This window comes from Paramisgurnus dabryanus, chromosome 9, assembly GCF_030506205.2.
Source record: "Paramisgurnus dabryanus chromosome 9, PD_genome_1.1, whole genome shotgun sequence".
Classification (NCBI taxonomy): Eukaryota; Metazoa; Chordata; class Actinopteri; order Cypriniformes; family Cobitidae; genus Paramisgurnus; species Paramisgurnus dabryanus.
This window is the reverse complement of record NC_133345.1, coordinates 25,074,078-25,088,638: the sequence shown is the minus strand read 5'-3', so window position 1 is coordinate 25,088,638 and position 14,561 is coordinate 25,074,078. Positions and strand designations below refer to the sequence as shown.

The following is a 14,561-nucleotide window of genomic DNA, read 5'->3' as shown; positions in this document are numbered from 1 at the left end:
CTTCCCAAACAAGAACTAGGTCTGACATTTCGTCCACTTGGGATCCGATCAATCAAAACGCATCTAAATGCAGGGTCTTATAGCGCACTATTATAATACAAGTATATTGAATAGTAAACTCAGCACACACCAGTAAGGGATGGCTGGCGAAACAGTCGAGGCGGTGTGGATGGGCTTTCCTGGCAGTTTTTGCTCCTGTGAGGGCTCTTTTTGGGACGTGTGATGGGTTGAGCTCCATCCCGCTGAGGAGAGGAGAGCCTGTCGGGGTCCACGCAGCAATCGTTCTCAATTAGTGAGGAAAAATCAGGGTCACCTGACCCGATTGAAGACACGCTGACCCGATCAGAGTTCAAATCCTGGTGGGAGAGAACAGAGTCAGATTAAAAGGTGAAACAAGACAATATCCAGAACGTCATCACGGATGATGCTGTACTCACCTGTGCGATGGAGCTTTGGGAGGAAAGTCGCGAATACAGGCGACTGGCTTTCTCAGCGACGCCCTTCCCTGCAGACATGAAGCTGCTCTTGAACACGTCCAGTGTTGGGGTGAGCAGAGAGTCCATAGAGAAGGACGAAGTAGAATGAGTCGGTGAAGAGGGAGAAGCCAGGGAATTGGGTCGCTGCCCTCTGACCCTACGGGCCCGGCCCTGAGGGAGGGAAGGTGAGGAGAAGAGTCTGGTTCGTGGCTGAGGTTGGAGCTGAGAAGCGCCGGGGGAGCCGGCAGTTGCGGTCATGCGTGGAGAGCTATGAGGAGACGGGGTCTGGTGGCCCTTCAGGTCCACGCTGAGAGAACGCTGGCTTATCGGACTACTTAGGTTGTTCATGTAGTGATGAATCTCTTCGGCCAGGTGCCGACGGGTGGTGGGGGTATCTGCATTATCACTGTGGGATTTTGTCTCAGCGGCCATGAGGGAGAGAGGATCAAACCCTGCTTCAATACCCATTCGCTTAACTGGTCGCCCAAGAGCACTGCTGCAGCTCATGCTCCTCTCCATGGCAACATTCTCCCTCTCCATGGCAACCGTGCAGCTAACAGTCCTCTCCACAGCGAGTTTAGGTGGGCTCAGGACGCCCCCCACTGCTTCTTTTTCACCTACTGTCTTTTGTGGGCTTAAGTCTAGTGTGCTGGGCCTAACAGGCCTCCCTCCAAAAATATCCAGGGAGTTTGGCCTTTTAGTTTTTGGAAGGGCTTCAGAAAAGAGAGTGCCGGATTTCCCGTTGGTTTTGGATGGGTGGAATTCAAGCACGGGGGATGAGTTTTCTTTTTTTAGGAGCACCGACTGAGACACTGAAAATTGCCATGAGCAAGAACAAGGAGATGCTTGTTTAATAAAAGATATTGCTTTTAAATAACTTGCAATGCCGTACTGTACCACTTGGTGGTACCAAATAGACATTCAGTGGATACTTGTTACACCATAATAACATTGGAAATCTAGTACAAGGTTACTCACATAGGCTGTCCATGTCCTGCCCCTTCATGTCTGGAGAAGAGTTCTGCTCCTCACCGCCTCCTAACCTCACCTCCTCTTTAGACAAAGAGTCATAACCCTGATCAGACTGTCCGCCTAAATAATACATACAAACAAACAAACAAACAAACACTTTAAAAGGTGCAGTTAGAACAAAGCCTTCTTGTTAAATGAATAAGGGCGCATAAAAACAAAATCATAAATATTTAATGTGAAGAGAGATTTTGCAAGGATCATCAAAAACTTTTGTAGACTCGAAAATGGTTCCCAAATCAGCGATTTAAAAGTGTTACTACATAGATTTTGGGTGAGTTAATGCAGCAGTGAACTTGTTTGGGAGCACTTGTTCGTTTAGCTCAGCTGGTAGTGCACTGCATTAATAGTGCAAAAGGCCATGGGTTTGATTCCCAAGAAACGACATACTGATAAAATAGATTGAGTGCCCTGTAAAATGCTTTGGATAAAAGTGTCTGCCCAATGCGTAAATGAAAAACATAAAAAGTTTGAGGAAAACAATTGCCTTAAACCATTTAAGTTTTAAAATGCATACATCGGAGTGCCGTAAACTGAAATATATTGAGTCATACGCACATATATTTAAGTTCCCAGTCTCACATGTATGTGTTTTAAAATGGTTTAAGGCAATCGGTTTCCTCAAATGGTTTGAGTTAACTTTAAGTTACTTCAGAAAGAAAGATGCAATGCTTTGTTTACACATAAACTGCAAAAACTCATATGCAAGGTTGCTGGTTTTCACAGTAAAACCCGCCCAATTCCTACTGAAAACTAGCGCAATTGCGTTTTGAGGGGGGTTTCACTGGTATAAATTGTATAACGGGAGTAAAATCAGCATTTTTCTGCTAAAATTTGCATTCCCGGGGCTAAATATCACATTATTGGTGTCGCTTCAACCCACGGATATGACAAACAGCCCGTGGCAACAGTGTTAAAGCAGCCCAATTTGGCAACCCTGCCTTTATAGGTGAACTAAAACCATTACTTTATACCTTATACATTTTACCATTTCAGTCAGGTTTCTGCATTCAAGCCTTTTGTAAGTCTAAAGAAACAGCTGTCATACCATCAAAAACCCTTCAAGCAAAGCCATCTTGGTTAACACCACAAGGATATTTTTTGTTTACTCAAAAAAATGCTGGGCTCTTTCAATCCATTGCTTGGTATAATACAGACAAACTCAACTGTTGATTAAAATTAATCTAGAAAATGTCCATATTTGGTCGGAACAACCCATAATTTTGAGTTAGCATAGGTTAATTTAAACCCAGCGGTTGAGCTTGTCCATATTTTACCCAGCCCAAAGATTTTTTTTAAGTGCAAATTATTAACATATGAATACAGCTCCAATATGTTTGACAGGGAAATAACATAAATCTCTAACACTATTTAATGTATTTAATATAATATATGTCAGCAAATGAGCATGCAAATGGCTATGTTTTGTGATTGCAGTATTTAATGCCTCATTTATACATGTAGGGGTGGTTTCCCGGACAGGGATTAGCTTAAGCCAGGACTAGGCCTTAGTTTAATTAGGAAATATAACTCGTTTTAGCAAACATGCCTTACAAAAAACATTACTGCCATGCATTTTATGGCAAAACATAGGGCACTGATGTATTTTAAGATATGTCAGTGCAAGTTGTTTTCAGTTTGGACAGCTACATTTATTTTAGTCTAGGACTAGTCTAATTCCTGCCCGGGAAACCGCCCCTTAGTGTTTAAAGCCAAATTGCTTGCCAATGGAATCTGGATTCAACACAGCATTATACTTTCACTTATATTCTCTGAGATCTCACAGCCTAAAGCTTTAAAATAGTTCAAAAAGCCATTCGAACACACCGTCTTCTTTCCTCTAATGTCTTTCGGCAGATTCACACAACCAGATGTGTGAGACTAATGTGTGCTTGAAAGGAGACGAAAAAGAAAGTGAGAAAAACATTGCTGCAAGACGAAAGATCTTTCACTCCCACGGTGAAAAATAATGATTATCTGAGAGACTTCAGATGAGTTCGAAGGATAGAGAGGCACGTTCTGCTCTGTGGAGAGAAAACGGGAGGACTGATGATGGAGGAGAGGAAACACACAGAGTAAAAGCAGACCGGGTACCTGTGCTGGATCTGTCATCGCTGGAATCCATCTTAGTGAAGTCGGCATCGATTGAGACTCGTTCTGCAGAATCGTTGGAGCTGTCCAGGCTGCCATGGCTGACGTTATCGAGATCACTGGCATCTGCTCGAGATACACATGAAAGATAATTAGCAGAGGACTAAATGAGTAACACATTTGAAACCACCACAGTCTATGTTGTACATTTTAAGCAGGCTCTCTGCCTAAATAATGTGTCATATTTCAACAGCCCAAAAAGTAAGTATAGGAATTTAGCTAAACCTATTTGGGTATACCTCATTCATATAATTCTCTACTGTTGTGTACTGTTACTGTATATTGCGTTCACTCTCATAAAGTAAAGAAACAACCCTTTTGTGGATAAAATTGGTTTATGCAACAAAGCTGCATTTTTTTGGTGTGGTGACGCCACTTGATTTATTCACGAAAGCCCTTGTGCACTTGTTTTAAAGCAGTTTACCGAGTACTGTGTGGGAAAAAATGAGATCAAGTGATCTCTGCCTGTGAACTATGCTGGCTGAGGATGCTGTTATCCCTACCCGTTCTCACCAAGATGCGTACAAATGACACGCAGTGTGATTATCGTGCAATAGATACGCCAAATTCCGATTTCGCGTGCATATGATACGCCAGTCCTTCCCATTCACTTATTCACTATTGTTTTCTCATTTGTTTTCTGTTTTTTAAACCATTTTCGCTTGGGTTTAGGGTTAGATTTCAGATTTGTTTAAGTAGGTTATTTAATATACAGGTTTCTCTATGTTTTTGTCTATATTTAAGCCATGGTCGCTTGGAGTTGGGGTTAGAGTTGGGGTTTGGGTTAGGGTGTCATTTTTATATAACAAAAAGTTGTTCTAACCCTAAACCCAAGCGAAAATGGTAAAAAAAAACAGAAAACAAATGAGAAAACAATAAATAAAACGACACGAAACGATTCGCCATATAAGTGAATGGGAAGGACTGGCGTATCACATGCACGCGAAATCGGAATTTGGCGTATCTATTACACGATAATCACACTGCGTGTCATTTGTACGCTTTTTGGTGAGAATGGGTTGGTTATCCACACACATCTTAATTGGACCCGTTAAAGCCGCTCTGGTTGAGCAGGCAGACTGGATCGAGTCTGAAGGAGGGGGGGATAGTTGAGATACATGCTACCTCCCTCAGGCACTAGACTTAAATTGAGCAACACTGAGTCTGGGTGAAATTTCTGACAGTTCCCTTTAGTTTACGCTGGAATATCAAATCACAAGGGATTTTCCATGTACACCGAAACATATAAAGCACGTTTCTATTTTATACAGAAATGAAAGGTCCTGCTGAGGAAATGAAAATGTTACAATGATTATTACTTTCCAGAAGCAATTTATGTAACTAATAATGATGTGGCCTGAACTTTCTGGACCTTTACTAATAACCGCTCTGCTCCGAAACACAGTCGGCTGCCTTGCTGTCTACAGGCAGCTGCATATAAGACAGCATAATAAATAAACAGGAACCTCATAAGTAATCAGTTTATACGAATAAAAATACAAAACATGAACAAATATTGGATAAAATTGTACTAAAATTTTATATGTGCATTTCCAACATTCTGGTAAATGATGTATTTTTACTAAGTGTTTTGCATATGATGAATATATTTGCATACTGTCTGGATGATCAATTTAGTTTAAAGTTTATTTCTATAACTCTTTTCTCTATTTTTCTCAATTGCATTGTTGCAAAAATGCTTTACAGTAAATTCATATAGGTAAAGACAATGCACTGATGGAAGAAAACAAAAATCATAAAAATTAGGGCTGTCAAAAGATTAACCGCGATTAATCACAAACAAAATAAAAGTTTGTGTTTGCAAATATATGTGTGAGTGTGTGTACTGTATGTATATATTATGTATGTATCTAAATACAAACATACATGAATTTAAAATAAATGTTAAAGGTATATATATATATATATATATATATATATATATATATATATATATATATATATATATATATATATATATATATATATATATATATATCTTTTGACAGCCCTAATAAAAATATATGACCCAGACTGAAAAACCCAGCCAAAGTCCATTTTTTGTGATTTACTTTATTCTTTTCTTAAATAAAACTATTCCTCATAATGTAAAAAAAGCATTTGATAATATATTTCATATTTTCTGAGTAAGGTCATGTCAAATATTGAAATTATAGTTAAATAATGCTCCTAATCTCTTAACTGCAATATGCAAATTTAGCCTGGATTTTTACAGACATGATCACAAATAATATGAAAGATTAACATTGTATAGAATATATGGTACACTGTAAAAAATACTTTGCTGCCTTAAAAATTTTTTTTGAATCAACTAAGATTTACAAGTCATTTCAACTTACTATTATTTATCTTGACTAAAGATGAGTTGTTATAACTACAGGTGAGTTGTTATAACTTATAAAATTAAGTTGACTTTTCTCAACTATATTTTATAAGTTGTGACAACTCATTTCTGTTGACATGACTTGTAAATCTGAGTTGATTTAACAAACATTTTTAAGGCAGCAAAGTATTTTTTACAGTGTAATATTGCAATTGTTTTTCATAAGATGTCCAACATTAGCAATACTAAGTGTAAATATAATTGTCTGAAGTTTGTAATCTGACCGTTCTTTAAGCATGTGTATTGATTTCTTTTTGAAAAATCATGTGATGTTTTTATTTTTCTAAGCTTTGTTTTTACTGGCAATTTCTGAGGAATGTGCGAAAAAGGGGGGTTTGCATGTTTTACCAGAAGAATGGGTGTCTCTTGGGTGGGCGATCCGTCTCCTCCACACTTGTTTAAACAGCACCACACCCCGAACCACATTTCTCAACTTTCCCCACAGGAAGTAACCCCCTCTGGTAGAGGAAGGCCATGTGCTCTCCAGTACGGCCTGGGGAGAGATGGACACAAGCACATGCATACAGATTAACAACACAATTTTACAGTGTAACGCTTCTCATTATCTTAAGTAGATTGTGTTCTCTCCTAAGGACCAGTTGTAATTACTCTGATAGAATTGGAACAACACTCAGCTGCCCTGACTTATGTGTCCCTCTAAGTGTGTTCTTCTTTTGGGTCCCCAATGAGATTATTGCAAGTCTACGCTTTTGTTTAGTGATAATAAGCATGAGAAACAAAGTCACATGCCAGTTCCTTTGCCAAATTTATGCTCTTGAGTATTAGAATAAAACACATTTTTAAGAAAAATCTGTTTATGCTCTGTCTTCTGAAGATCTGATTTTACAAATATCTGTCACTGATAACCACAAGACATCTATAATGACTCCAAAATGGTTTTGCACACTGATGTCACACTTCATAAATCAAATTTACATTTGCAAAACAAAGACAAGTGAAGCAGACTTTCTTACGCTATTTGTTTTATTAATCTCAATTGGTTTGATATTTGAAGAGCTTAGATGCAAAATCATCTGACATGATTTATTGTAAATGAGCATTTTATTAGGCTATTTTCTTTAGGTTAAAAATTTCAGGACGTAAAAAATCGGATACAGGCAACAAATCGAAAGTGGGCATTAACATTAGCAGTGTAAATCCAGCCTTACATGCCTTATTTTCACAAATGTCACTTTAGTCATTTCATTGGAATTGAACTAATTTGACTGTAGTTCGCTGCAAAACCCTCTACTTGTAAATAAGTCTCCAGTCACTCTTTACTGTCCTTTCTGAAAAAGGTATAAGTGTAAAAAAATTGGTAAATACTTAATACTCGGTAAACCCTCTTTTAACCGTATAAAAAACTCGTGTGTTGTCTTTTATCCAATTCTTCTGAATGGTCAGGATTAAGCGGATTTGAAGCAAAAGTATTTGATGAATATATAATGCGTGCCGAGAACATTCGGTCAATACCGTTATCTAATTTTTGATGGAGGTGCCATTTAGCAGTTTTACATTTTTCATTTAATCGTGTAATGCAAAACAAATTTCGGCTTGAGAATTCAAATATATTCTGGGGCCATTATAACATTCATACATTTGTTTCACATACCCAAACACAAAATCAAATGTAATTGTGCTTTAGAATCTTTATATGCATATTTATTTAATATGCATTACTATATTAATCAAACAATGTAGCTGCTCACCCTGTTATAATATCCATATGTAATGGCATTGGGCTGGACGCCAGCTTTCTTCATCTCAAACAGAACCCGAACGGCAAGCACAGGCTGTCCGTACTGTCCACATAGCTGCATCAGAACCCGGTAACAGACCTTTAATGGAGCAGAACCGAGTAATTACTTACAAAAGCACAGACAGGAATTTACACCAGCTAGGTGCAGCACAAACTGTTCTTGCGAATAACCTAAACCGATCAATGTGTATTAGCTGACTCTACCTCATCAGGGGGCTGCAACTTTTTGTCCTGCATGTTTCTCAGAACGTCGTAGGCAGTATGCAGTGCCCGCGCTTTGGAGTGGCAGGCGCTGACGTATGAGGGAAGGCAGATGAACCACAGGCCGTGGCAGTGCCGGAGAAGACACTTGGACCACATCTGAGGGATGGAGGAGTAGGTCTTTGCCATCCTCTGTGCTGATTTGATCTCCTATGAAGGGATGAGAGAGAAGATAGGGCTTTAGAAAGGTGTGAGATAAGCGAGATCACAAGTAGTTTATAGTAGTTTATAAAAGACAGACCTGTTGGGAGCGTCTAAAAATGGCAGCTGGGCTGATGGGACTAATGTGTCTCAAAACTGAAGGTGCTGTGGGGATTCTGGGACCATCCTGAAGCTCAAAGAGTCGGACGTTCAATACTGGAAACCCACTGTAGCTGCATGAAAAGGGAAACATGCAAGATTCTTGTAAAACAATTGTTGGTTTTGTTTGCATTATTTAGCAACTACTTAGCCAGAATAGTTAATTAAAGGGATAGTCACCCAAAAATGTCATTAATGACTCACCCTCATGTCGTTCCAAACTCGTAAGACTCCAAACTTTGTTTTCTTCGAAACAGTTTAAGATGTTTTATATTTAGTCCGAGAGCTTGTTGACCCTTCATTAAAAAAATCTACGTATACTGTCCATGTCCAGAAAGGTAATAAAAACATCACCAAAGTAGTCCATGTGACATCAGTGGGTCAGTTAGAATGTGTTGAAGCATCGAAAATACATTTTGGTCCAAAAAAAAAATAATTACAACTTTATTCAGCATTGTCTTTCTCTTCCGTGTCTGTTGTAAAGCGTATGCCCGTGACTAAAGTCACATGATTGCAGTGACGCAGATGACGTGTTATCCTGAGACATGTTTGCGAAGTTTTTTTTTTCATACTTACAGCATGTGCCTCCCTTAGATTGTAGACGAAGTGCGGGCGCAAGAAAAAAAACAGCTGGGGCGCACCAGATAACACGTCAGTCGCGACGTACAGACGTGGAAGAGAAGACAATGCTGAAAAAAGTAATTGTAATTTTTGTTATTTTTGGACCAAAATGTATTTTCGATGCTTCAGCACATTCTAACTAACCCACTGATGTCACACATGTCTACTTTGATGATGTTTTTATTACCTTTCTGGTCATGGACAGTATACCGTACATAGATTTTCAATGGAGGGTCAGCAAGCTCTCGGACTAAATATAAAACATCTTAAACTGTGTTCGAAGATGAACGGAGGTCTTACGAGTTTGGAACGACATGAGGGTGAGTCATTAATGACATTATTTTCATTTTTGGGTGAACTATCCCTTTAACAAATATGGCAAAGCCGGGGGGGGGGGGGGGTTGACCTCTGTAAACCTGCAAACCCCTGTGTGGGCTTGCTTTCGACTGTATGCATGGGAAATGTTAACAATCGTAATCTGCAATGTCAAGACACCCCACTGTAACACAATCAAACCAAATCCCAAAATAACACATCAACTTAATGTAATCACATGCTCCCTGTGGAGTATTATTGCTTTTAGGGCGAGTTTCTGTCGATACTGGATCCTTAGAGCTTTATTCAAGACTATGCATTCAGGGAAAAGATTGTTAGGGGATTATATATGCCATTGCTACAACACTATGTGTGGTGTCCTGTCGTGTATGCGCTCTATACATTTGTATGCAGTGGATTATGTGTGTTAGGCCCGCGTCTTTTTGTCGTACCTATAGACCATAGATGGCTCCTCTCCTTCAGGCAGTGCTGGCAGCTCCGGCGGGGTGATGTACACCGTGTGCTCACTTCGATGAGATTTGTCAAGTTCAATAAGCCTTGTATCCTCAGGCTTCTCGCTGTCAACCTAGAATAAATACGCTATTCATCAGCCACTGACTTTATCTGTGTTCACATATACATACAAATGTGTCCCCTGATGGAGAAAATTTAAAGCTGGTATTAAGATATACAGAATAAAAGGTGTAAACGGTGCGCAAAATGTTTTTAGCTCATCCACTCTACACCACATTCACAGGTAGTCGAAAAAAAACAATTGACCGAATAACTTTAATGCACTTTTTACTTGACTTTCAGAGAGCAGATCATCTGATCTCAGTTTGTGTGCAAATGAGTCTATTAATCTCATCATCACTGTTCTCACATCTGTACTAAGAAGCTCTAATCCTCCTAGCCTCCATCCAAATCTTCCCATCTGCCACAGATGCACCACAAGTGCGTTGACCTGGACTTAACGCTTAGTGCTGTATTGCTAAAGGGAAGTCTAATAGTCCCGTGCAGTATATAGGCTAGCCAGGGCTTGGAGGAGCCAATGTGCATTTAGCCTCCAGACAAGCCTGTCTATAAACCCTGTAAATGGACCGTAAATGCATCATAAGGCCATGCCACCAAACTGCATTTGAAATTAGGCAAGCTATTGAATAAAGCATGAATTTTTTTATCTATCGATTGTGGGAAAATCAGTTTAAGCTGCTGTAAAGCAACCTTGGCAATATTTTCGGATGATATCTTTGTGAGGGTACTAGATAAAGAGTAAGAGCAATTGAGGACATGAGAAGGTATCTGGGTCAGTGTATGCCTCTTTTAACTGAGAACGATGGCACAACAACCGTGGCTTTGTTTAGAGCACCCCAGGATTTTAGCTACATTTCAATATACTGTATGAGGTTTGCAACCCTGGTACCAAAATTTTAGTTTCTAAACACTGTTTATAACCCATATTTGTGTGATTTGTCACAACACTGTATTTCTGGATAATGGCAAACATTGGATTTGGATGGATGTGACATCAAACAATAACCCAGTTGCTTTCAGACTACAGTGGGAAGTGCCATGTCCTTTACTACCCTGTCGGCACAAGACCCATGAACCCAAGCAAGTTTGAATCAACTCAAGCTGTCATTTTCATTACCAACACAATGTTACAGAACTGTCCTCCAAGGTCCTTACATAAGGGAAGGACAAGCCAAAGCAGGATATGTGTGACTTCTCTGTCTGCAAAATAATTGAGAGTGTGCGGCAAGGGGACGTTCAATTGTCTTTACTGCCTACTGCAGCCTTCTGGGTAATACAGGTGAAAGATGACTACTGTTTCCCAAAACAAGAATAAACTGTCTCATTCCTGCCTTCTCAGTTCTGTCGGGGCTGATAAAAATGTACTACAAAGGCACAGTAAAGCCATCCGGGAATAAATTTGTCAGCACTTATAAAACAAGGCAACTTTTATCTTTGCACTGAAAATATCTCCTCAGATCCACATGCAGTTTGGACTATCTGTAGACACTAGATGACAATATGAAGAATATGAAGATGTAAACTGAACGCAGGGCACTGAAGAATGAATTATGCATGCAGAATGGATCTGCAGTTCTGCAGAGACTCTGACCTAAACAACATTATTTTAATAATGAAGGCAGACGGCATGCTCTCCTAAAGCTTTGAGAGGGATTCATTCTGTGTGCGCTCGAAATCACTGCTTTACCACACCCTTGGTAAAAGCCCAAAACAATCACATTTGAAGGTTTAGGGGGGGGGGGGGGTCTAAAGCTATTTCATGCATTCTGACTTATTAACACTGTTTAAGGGTTGGATTCCTCATGCTAAACATAGACAAAGTGTCAATAAAAGCAGTTGGACGTGTGACGGAGAATCTCAATGTCGAATGCACTTCACCAGGGTAACAATCTGGCTTTATTTCTTTTATGGGCAATTTAATTGCAGGAATTACACTGGAAGTCCTTATATGGGCACTTTAACTTAAATAGCATACGCACACACCGACCAAGAGCGGTGTCACAGAAAAAGTGTGTTGTTGTTTGTGAGGGAAATGTAAGCTTGTTTAGCTTTCCAAAGAACCTAGTGTTATGGAAACAATGGATTTAGTTTGTTTATCCAGGGTAGCAGCGTAGTTGTGTGTGTGTGTGTGTGTGTGTGTGTGTGTGTGTGTGTGTGTGTGTGTGTATTTGTTTGTTTAAAGGTGCCAAAGAATGCATTGAAATAATATGTTTACCGTATTTTCCGCACTATAAGGCGCACTTAAAACCCTTTAATTTTCTCAAAAAACAACAGTGTGCCTTATATGCTTGCAGCATTACGGCTACCATAGTCAGTAAACACAGGTACTGTGCTTTCTCACAGACTGTTTCTTTTACTGCGTGTTTACTGAATTAGGGAAAAGTTCCCCTCCACGTTTTGAGCAAGGCTGTGAGATATTGTTAATATGCACATTAACATTTAAACAACGTTACCATGGGAGTGGAAGGAGTTGTCAGAATGCTTAATAAAGTTTGACTTTATCTGACTGTTTAGTTGACATTACCTTTAGCACAGCTCCATCTAGTAGATGCATAACGCAAACCCAGTCAAACTTTGACTGCAGTATCTTCTATTCTATGCGCCTTATAATCCGGTGCACCCTATATATGAAAACAGTTCTAAAATAGGTCATTAAATGAAGGTGCGCCTTATAATCCGGTGCGCCTTATAGTGCGGAAAATACGGTAATTGTTCTTTGATATTTACAGGTATGTAACTTTATTAAGTGATTATTTAACATGTCCATTTTCAACCCTAGTATTTGTCCTTTGAATTAAATAGTCAATTTTTTCCCTATTTGGTAGGGTCATGAATAATAATGTTGAGCTCTGCTCTGATTGGCTCTGCTCTGAGGCTCATGCCAGTAGCTCACACTAGTAAACATGTTGGGGCGTACATCTCAACTGTTACATCACAGTCGGTGTTATGTTGAGATTGGCCTGTTTTCCAGCTGTCTTTTGTATGCAGGGGCAGTGTTGGGGAAAGTTTCTTTTAAAAGTAATGCATTACAATATTAAGTTACCCCCACAAAAAGTAACTAATTGTGTTAGTTACTTTTCATGTTACTTTTCATTTAGTTACTTTTTAGTTACTTTTTATTTAGTTTAAATTAATTAAAATAAAAAGTAACTTGCATTACTTTTTTGAAAAAGTAACTCAAATATTAATGTGTACATTTAAAAAGTAATGCGTTACTTTACTTGTTACTTCAGAAAAGAAATATTATTATGTAATGCACGTTACTTGTAATGCGTTACCCCCAACATTGTGCAGGAGTTTACATAAGAATGAGGAAACAAATGCGTTTGAGGCTCACGATATGTCATTACCATTAACAAACTACTCTTATTATTCATCTATATCAAGGTAAATACAGATTTTTATTCGATGGCACCTTTAACGTTGGATTTCATTGAAATGGGGTGGTCCCACTTGGGTCATGAGTTGCAGGCGGTAAATAAAATGACATCAAATGTCTGTGTTTTGTTGGCAATCGGCGCGTAAGTGCATATAATGCAAACAAAACAAACATGTAGTGAATCATTAGTTATCCAGAGATAGTGGGATTATATTTTGAGTGTGTTGCTTGCTCGTGACTCACTACGCCCGCGGTATGCCTTCAGCGGTATGCCTTCAGCGGTATGCCTTTTATACATCTAACAAACTATCTTTGGATATATGAAGGATGTAATAATACTTTATAGGTGCTTAAGATTAACATGAGATAAGCAAAACGAAGTGTGTTATGTAAGCTTTAAAGCAAATTTTGAATCAACAGATATTTTAAGGTGGCCTTTTCATCTCGGACGATTGGACCCCAAAATATATAAAATAAGAAAATATTTTATTAAAAATGTAGTAAAATGTGTGTTGATTAAGACTACAAAACATTTGCGAAGCAAAGATAAATGATTCATGTGTTGAGTCGCTCAATCCACATATCCCTTATCAGAAGTTTAAAGAGACACAGATGAAGGCAGCTTACCTTTCCTCCCTTCTCTGTGCCGAATAGCTTTCCAAGAAAAGGCAGAAGTTAAAAAAAGAAAGAAAAGACAGCAGTAAGAAAGTGAGCAAGAAGAATACAGACAGCACAGAAGTAAAGCCATCGAGAGAACAATACTCACAGAAAATTAATTACCCAACATATAAAAAGCCCAAGGGATCATAACAGCAAAGCTCATAATGACAACGTTGCCTCTTACTGTTCCCACAAATCATGCAGTCTGTGCTCAATTGAAAGCTCTGTATATTCACATCTTTGCTCCTTTGTTACTTTTAGCTAAGAGCCTGTAGTGTAGTTTAAAATGGTAACTATTGGCAAGTCTTTTATGATGAACCTGATTAGAGACGTTGCCTGTATTTTTACTTCTCACTAATGTGAAGGTTATATATAGACCAAAATGTTTGATACCTTGTCGACACAGTCGTCAAAGAAAGCAAGACTCGCGTCCTTATCGCTGACAAAAGAGCACTCTTCGATGAAACGGATGAACATCTGAGTCTTTGTCATGAGGGAGTAAAACTTTTGATGGGATCGGTCACGACTCTTCAAAAAGCCTGTGAAAAACAAACCCAGTATTTAAAATCAAAGTCGTCATGCAGACAGTGAGATAATGTCCATAACGATAAGAAATTATGATTTCAGTAATGAATTATTATTATTATGATGACTCACTGTCACAGTTGTCTG

At 38.9% G+C, this 14,561-nt stretch overlaps 1 protein-coding gene across 2 annotated transcripts in view; it reads right to left on the bottom strand.

Moving 5' to 3' along the window:
- The window catches only part of dennd4a (DENN/MADD domain containing 4A), a 34,962-nt gene that overhangs the window by 7,542 nt on the left and 12,859 nt on the right, over positions 1-14,561 (bottom strand). Inside the window, exons 13-23 of one of the 2 annotated variants that reach the window (XM_065283266.1) lie at positions 14,283-14,428; positions 13,857-13,883; positions 9,769-9,902; positions 8,322-8,454; positions 8,024-8,230; positions 7,770-7,898; positions 6,409-6,553; positions 3,600-3,722; positions 1,455-1,568; positions 438-1,288; positions 131-356 (exon numbers count right to left, since the gene is read on the bottom strand). In XM_065283266.1, coding sequence (XP_065139338.1) covers positions 131-356; positions 438-1,288; positions 1,455-1,568; positions 3,600-3,722; positions 6,409-6,553; positions 7,770-7,898; positions 8,024-8,230; positions 8,322-8,454; positions 9,769-9,902; positions 13,857-13,883; positions 14,283-14,428 — 2,235 coding nt within the window. The remainder of the gene's footprint in view (positions 1-130; positions 357-437; positions 1,289-1,454; positions 1,569-3,599; positions 3,723-6,408; positions 6,554-7,769; positions 7,899-8,023; positions 8,231-8,321; positions 8,455-9,768; positions 9,903-13,856; positions 13,884-14,282; positions 14,429-14,561) is intronic. The other variant, XM_065283267.1, reaches the window with a different exon arrangement.